Source organism: Ipomoea nil, unplaced genomic scaffold (genome assembly GCF_001879475.1).
Source record: "Ipomoea nil cultivar Tokyo-kokei standard unplaced genomic scaffold, Asagao_1.1 scaffold0688, whole genome shotgun sequence".
Classification (NCBI taxonomy): domain Eukaryota; kingdom Viridiplantae; phylum Streptophyta; class Magnoliopsida; order Solanales; family Convolvulaceae; genus Ipomoea; species Ipomoea nil.
The window spans coordinates 2,227,824-2,234,833 of NW_017617116.1; the positions used below are offsets into that span (position 1 = coordinate 2,227,824).

General features: G+C 34.6%; 2 protein-coding genes across 2 annotated transcripts; one reads left to right on the plus strand and one right to left on the minus strand.

The window, feature by feature from the left end:
- Nucleotides 1–2,966, plus strand: LOC109176266 (40S ribosomal protein S15). The gene is made up of 4 exons (XM_019325727.1): nucleotides 1–100; nucleotides 184–329; nucleotides 441–498; nucleotides 2,527–2,966. The coding sequence occupies exons 1-4, from the start codon at nucleotides 98–100 to the stop codon at nucleotides 2,773–2,775; spliced, it is 456 nt and encodes a 151-aa protein (XP_019181272.1). The 5' UTR covers nucleotides 1–97; the 3' UTR covers nucleotides 2,776–2,966.
- On the minus strand, nucleotides 2,860–7,010 carry LOC109176265 (magnesium transporter MRS2-I-like). The gene is made up of 11 exons (XM_019325726.1): nucleotides 6,648–7,010; nucleotides 5,535–5,564; nucleotides 5,302–5,422; nucleotides 4,711–4,832; nucleotides 4,340–4,414; nucleotides 3,907–4,134; nucleotides 3,754–3,798; nucleotides 3,585–3,629; nucleotides 3,478–3,507; nucleotides 3,253–3,372; nucleotides 2,860–3,159 (listed from the first exon to the last, which is right to left on the minus strand). Exons 1-11 carry the CDS (start codon nucleotides 6,906–6,908, stop codon nucleotides 3,076–3,078), a joined length of 1,161 nt encoding a protein of 386 aa, XP_019181271.1. The 5' UTR covers nucleotides 6,909–7,010; the 3' UTR covers nucleotides 2,860–3,075.

Here is a 7,010-nt window from a genome sequence, read left to right on the forward strand (position 1 = left end):
CAAATTCTCTTTCTTTATCTCCGCTTAAAACCCTAGCTGTGTCCCCTTCCAGAGTTCCAGAGCACCCCTGCAGCTTTCGGATTTCGCATCCACAACAATGGTGAGTATATCTCTACATTATTGTGTTCATTTCTGTATGTGTATACGCCGATTAAGCAATGTGTATTCAATCTGTGTCGATAGGCGGACGTAGAGCACGACGTGGCTCCCGGACAGCCGAAGAAGAGGACGTTCAAGAAGTTCAGCTTCAGAGGCGTGGATCTCGATACTCTGCTCGACATGTCAACGGACGAGCTTGTGAAACTTTTCACTGCTCGCGCCCGCAGAAGGTATTCCTGATGCACATATATGTAAAACATTTGTTTCTGCATGCTGAGTGTAGTTTTGGATAGTGAATTCCAGCTATTACTGATATGACGAAGTTGTTAATATACTTGTAGGTTTGCGAGGGGCTTGAAGAGGAAGCCAATGGCATTGATTAAGAAGCTTCGCAAGGCGGTATGAATAAGAATTTTGTTAATGTTAATTTTATTTAATTATCAAACATTGCTTGTTTATTGGAATTTTGCAGAGTAATTGTGCAAATTATCATGTGTTTGTTGAAGTGCTGATATATATACAGTTTGCTGTCTGATACTCTTATTGGAATGTGTAATTACTACTGATTGTTCTGTTAATATCATTTGAAAATATTATTGGTCTGAGTAGTATTTTTCTTTTGTTTTGCTTGATTGAGTATATGCTACTTACATATGTGTTGTTGTATAGGATTTGATATATTATTCTCAACAATTTTCCTATGAAATATATGATATGAGGCATCATTGTGATGTTTAGTTATTAAATCTCTTGCTTTGCAAAAAAAAAAATCATTATTGTTTGACGTGGCATTTGGATGTCCCTATTTGTAGTTGAATGGAACTGAAAAGTACTTTCCACTCTATTACATGTATGTAACAAATGTAGACTGGTTTTCCTATCTCTCTAGATGTTTGTTATACTTGAGCAAGAATAGTCTGTAAAGGATGTTTTGTATTCGTCTATTAGTTTTGTCTCAGTGTTGTTTCTTTGTTGAATTACTCTTAGGGGCTGCTTGGTTCAGGAATTTGGTAAACTATCAGATTTCTTTGTTTGGTTCAAGGGAATGTGAGATTACTACCGGGAATGTGAGATCCCAAACTTTGTTTTTAGTTCATGTTTGGTAGCTTTCATGGGAATCACATTCCCTCCACATTCTTAGGTTATGTGAGATTTTTGGGAATGTTACATTACCCCCAAATATCCCTTGAACCTAATACCCCCTTAGGCTAGGATTATCCCAGCAAATTTGCAATTGACAAGATGATGTGTCATTTGTAACAACATTTATATATTTTTTTGCTTATTTGGTTTCAAATTTGCTTCTGCAACAAATTTGTAATCCAGTATAAACGCTGCTGAGCTGCTGCGGCAGCTTTTGAATTTTTTTATAAAAAAATTTTGTTTCTTTGTTTTTAATATTTAAATGTAATTGATATAAATTAATAATGTTATTTTTATATATTAGGGCCCACTTTTGAAAGTTGATTGGATTTGCTCGGATGTAGTGTGCATAGTAAATGATTTGCAAATTGAGTTATGTGGGAGTGAGATCCACTTTTAAAAGTGAGAGGGATTTGCAGGGATAAGGATAGCCTTAGTTTTAAATTTCAACTTGAGATTTTGAGAGAAGAAATCATAATTAGGCTGTCCGTATTTGCAAATCTGTCTCACATTAACAAATGGGTCCCACTTCCACATCACCCAATTTGCAAATCATTTACTATTCACACTATATTCCTGCAAATCCAATCAACTTTCAAAAGTGGGTTCCAATATATAAAAATAACATTATTAATTTATATTAATATCAATTACACTTAAATATTAAAAAGGTAAAGAAACAAAATTTTTATAAAAAAGTACAAAAGCTGCTGCGGCAGCTTTTGTACTGGATTGCAAATTTGCAATCCAAATAAGCAAATAAAAAAAATATAAATGTTTGTGGCAAATGCCATATCACTTAGCAAAGGAGTATCTTGGCTGGGTTGAGGACAGCCTTAGGGCACTGGGGTTTATAATAAGCATTTGTTTGTTTTGGGGTTGGCTTGATTTAACTATACAACTATGAAAGAAGAGGTGGCATGGTATTGGAAAGCGGAAGGTTATAAATTATACTCCGTAGTACATTGACGTGGTAGGCATGTGAAATATGAATATGGGTGTGGTGCTACATTCAAATAGCCTGTTTTATCTTGCTCCTAAAGTGTTAGGAATTGAGATTGCCTTGGTTCATTCAAAATAAAGATCTAGAGTTTCACCAGTCTAGCTTATGCTTATTTGAAGACCAGTGTACTGGCTCATTTACTGGACCTTTGTGCTTTATTAAAGCTTAATTCCTGCAAAAATAAAAAATAAAAAATTTGTGCTGCTTTTAATCCTTGGTTTGAGGTTGAACTTTCACCACACTTCCTTGGAACCTAACCTTTTTTGCTTATGATATTGCAGAAACGCGAGGCTCCACCTGGTGAGAAACCAGAGCCTGTTAAGACTCATTTGAGGAACATGATTATTGTTCCTGAGATGATTGGAAGTGTCATTGGTGTTTACAACGGGAAAACCTTTAACCAGATTGAAGTCAAGCCCGAGATGATTGGGCACTACTTGGCCGAGTTCTCAATCTCGTACAAGCCTGTTAAGCACGGTAGGCCCGGTATTGGTGCTACTCACTCCTCCAGGTTCATTCCTCTCAAGTGATGCATGCACCTGAATTTAAATGCTTCTCTATGGACCATATACCTTCTGTTACAGTTTTGATCACACATGTTGTGTTGACTTTAGTTTAATGAACAATTTGCTTTTATGACTAATATTTATGCGTTGTTGTACCATACATTTGAAATCTTTGTGAGTTTTTATAAATCTTTTGACAACAGTCTTGGTAGGTCGATCCACTGATAAACTTGATTTGAGATTGCTAGATAATAAGTGCTTTATTCTAATGTTAGAACTCTGGATCATATACATGAAATTGCCGATCGAGTGATTTGGCAAGATTCAGAAGCCAAGGCCTTTGTAGCGGGCATATGCGATAATAAGTAGAAAAAGCAATGTGCTGACAGCACCCGTAACAATGAGCACCTATATATCACCGTGCCATTGAACCAAAAAACAAAACATGAGTATGAGTACTCAATCTGCCATTAGAAGACGTAAGTAAACATCACAGCTTACCCATTTAAACATATACCCATGACCCTCGTTCAAAGGAAATTTTATATTCATACCGAATATTCCAGTCACCAAAGAGTAGATAGAGATTGCAACCATTCCTGTACTCAGAAACAGCTCTAGCTGTAGTGTAGCCACACAATGAAGTTAGCAGGTAGTGAGGTTAAATGTAACGTTAAATTGCTCTAAGTTTAATATTTTCATCAGTTGCACCCGTAGTCTGTGTACCTGAATGAGCTGATTTCGATGATTGTCAAGCTGAAAAGAAGAGGAAGCAGTGGATTTAGAGCAAATGTATGTGTTTCACTGTTTAAACATCGAAGTTTCTTGCTTACCTGAATGTTTATGTAATCTTCTGTGCTATCAGTATATTCACGTAGCTGCAAATTTCATACTCAATTCCTCAGAACAAACAACTACCAAATTTTGTTTCTTTATACTTCTTGCAGTTCATGTTGAACAAGAATAACAACAAATGAATATATATATATAATGTTCACTTACTGTGACTAGTTTATTGAGTGTTCCTTCAATTTGCATGAAGTAAGCCTGCAAGCAAACAAACAACTTTTTACCTCTTTTTGTGTTTTTGATTTGATAGTTTGAGAGATAATAATGGAAAACTCAGAATTGAATTGAAGCCCCTGTGCTCATTACCTCCAGTAACATCTCAAGCTCTTCAATATCATTCTCATCATCCCCATGAAAACTTGCCATACTTGCGCTGCTAGCCCTACATCTTTTTGACCCATCTGTTGGTGAAGACAGAAAGGAACTACTTACAGGTGAAGACGATGCGCCACCGCCGCCACCTGATTTTCTCGACAGATAAAGATCAGCCATATCATCATCATCATCCAGGAGTTTCTCAATCTCATCCCTCACCTACAACCAATCCAAATACCAAAATTAATGTAGTTTAGGGGATCGGACAACTCCAGCCAAGTTAGTCAGACTTTTGACTCGGTAACCATAAGGTTATTATAAGTTCGACACCTAAACCTATTGGCCTTTTTGGTTTGAGCCGCTCAGTAGACAGTCAGTGGCTGCGAGGGGACATGCAAAATGCTACGGAATATATATACATTACCTTTTGCACTCGAGCTGTCAACCTTGTCATTTGACTCTTTAATTTGCGAACTCTATCCAGATTTTGGCTACTAATCTGCAGTAGCAATTGTTCGCAATGTTGAGCATATAATATAAAACATATATATGCAATCCAACTATCAATTTAGCCTCGTAGTTGAGATAGAACACATGTTTCAATTTGCACAAGTTACACACTAATAAGGAGGAAAAGCTTGTAATATATATCTTAGCCTTGTGTGAAATGTGTGTGTGTGTGTGTATATGCATCTATCTAGGAAATAACAAAGAAGAAACCAACAATGATTCATCCATCCATTAATGGGTTAATGAAACACAAATTAAAAGAGAATTATTAATGTTAAGATGCACCTTAGATGTAAGTAAATCCAATGCTGGATAAACAGCAGCCTCCAAATCACTTGTCTGGGCATCAAGGTAACTGCAAACTGCTTCCAAAGCAACCTCCAAGGCCTTCACTTCAAATGGGGACTCTGCGTCTCATCATGCAATATAATCAATCACATTGCGTAAATTTGTGTATAAAATTCTTTGAGAATAAATTTGTGTATAAAATTCTTTGAGAAAATCGCATTTTCATAATATAACGACGTGTTTGTTAACGTAGTTAGCTTATGAGCTAATTTTGACTTATTTTATCATTATTAAATATTTGACTTGATTAAACAACCAATATAAGTGTTTGGTTAATTAGTTTTTGTAACAGCTTATTATTACACCAAAACACTAAAATTCATAAAGCTGCTCAAAACAGCTTTTTTGATCAACTTTTTTGAGAAAGTCATTTTGCATGTAATCAGCTATCAGTTAACAGCTAACAGCTAATTACCAAACATTTTTCTACAACTAATGCTATCCACTAATCAAACTCACTAACCCAATCAGCTAATTAACCAGTATTTACCAAACCCCCCTAACATCTTCTTCATATCATGTCAGTACCTTCAACTTCACCTTTGCCCTCTGCTTGATCTCCATGATTGCCATTTACTGGCTTCAGTCGTCTCCGGAGTTCTTCAACTACAGGAGCAACACTTTCGTCTAATGGATCTCGAAGAAATAACTGTGCAGTAAAGAATTAACCACGAACAAATAATGTAAAAATAAAAAATAAAAATAGTCCTTTTAAAATATAAAGTAATTAATAAATGAAAACAAAACAATAATAGTAATACCTCTTGAGCCGTTATAATAGCCTTGATGTGCTGCCATTGTCAACCAGATGAACAGTTAAAACACAGAAGTTAATGCGATCTGTCAACTTCAAAATTGCCGACAACATAAAATTTTGAAAAAAAAAAACAAAATTTCCAAATAAAAATGATACGTAAACTCTTAAGAATTTTCACTAATTTTTCTAAATTCATGATAAAATTTGTAAGTTAATGATCAACAAGATGATGACTATAAAAAATTTATTATAGCGTAAAAAGATATGACTACAAAAAAATATGTTATAATGCAAACATGGCTATATAATTTTTCATTATATGTTACAAGGTTGGATAACAAATTTATTATAAAACCAATGTTAAGAGTTGAAAATAATAATTTTCTAAATATGAGTAATAAGTAGGGTATAATTGGCAAACTTAGCTGAAAGCTGAAAAGTTATAAGTTAGAAGCTGAAAGTTGAAGAGCTGTTAACTAGCTGATTATGCTTAAAAGTGTTTGGTAAAATTAGTTGTGTTTAGTAAAATGAGCTTTTTGATAAGCTGATAAATATAAAAAGACTTAAAATGACATTTTTATAAAATTTAAATGATATGATTATTATATTGTTTTTATATTATTAAATATATGAGATATATTTAATTTATAAAAAAAAATTGTTTTATAAAATATATTAAATTAAAACAAAGGAAAAAAGTTTTTAATTGGTAAGGGCAATTTGATGTCATTTATTTATGAACCGGAGATTGGAGTTAGAACTTTAAAGAGGAGTTGTTGGGTGGTGAAGAGTTGCGGTGGAGGATAAATAAAAATATAGGAGATGAGAAAATGTCGAAAGGTAAATGATGTTATTTATTTAAAATAATAAGGATAAAGTGATAAAAAGTTAGGAAGTTCCTAACTTATTTTTGAAATGCTATTAAAGATAGTTTTTTAAATAAGCTCTTATTTTAAACTATTAGCTTATTTGAAATTATTATCAAATAGAACTTATAACTTATTAATAATTTAAAATAAACTATAAGCTTCTAAACAAGTTGTTTAATTAAAAAAAAAAAACTAATGGAAGAAAAATGAAATATATAAAAAAAAAAATGAAAAAAAGAAAAAGGAACCTCTAAGTTGAGAAGAATGGCGCGTTGACGAGCAAGAATGGTGGAGGGGTAGGAGAGTAGAGGGTCGAGAATGCGGAGATCGTGAGCGTGGATTTTCACGCGCTGCAGAATCTCGTATTTGTCCACGTCAACAACATTCTCCTCACCTGTCGCCTCCATCCGGACCCACCTCCACCACCCCACTGCACCCTTCTTCTTCAACAACGCCGCCCCGCCGCCGCCTCCGGCCACCGGCACCTCATATCCGTCCCCTCCACTCATCGTTACTTATCGGAGCAACAAAAATAAAACCTCATTCCACTTCTACTCTATATATGGACGCATATATGCACTTGTGTGTGGAGGGAGGATTACATTAGTGAA

What these genes read in the sequence shown, in the direction of transcription:
- LOC109176266 (XM_019325727.1), top strand. An exon ending in ACTGCTCGCGCCCGCAGAAG is followed by an intron (nt 330 to 440) that starts GTATTCCTGATG and finishes ATATACTTGTAG; the next exon opens with GTTTGCGAGGGGCTTGAAGA. An exon ending in TTAAGAAGCTTCGCAAGGCG is followed by an intron (nt 499 to 2,526) that starts GTATGAATAAGA and finishes ATGATATTGCAG; the next exon opens with AAACGCGAGGCTCCACCTGG.
- LOC109176265 (XM_019325726.1), bottom strand. Translation starts at nt 6,908, where the DNA reads ATGAGTGGAGGGGACGGATATGAGGTGCCGGTGGCCGGAGGCGGCGGC. An exon ending in CTATTATAACGGCTCAAGAG is followed by an intron (nt 5,423 to 5,534) that starts GTATTACTATTA and finishes TTTACTGCACAG; the next exon opens with TTATTTCTTCGAGATCCATT. An exon ending in AAGATTACATAAACATTCAG is followed by an intron (nt 3,508 to 3,584) that starts GTAAGCAAGAAA and finishes TCTTCTTTTCAG; the next exon opens with CTTGACAATCATCGAAATCA.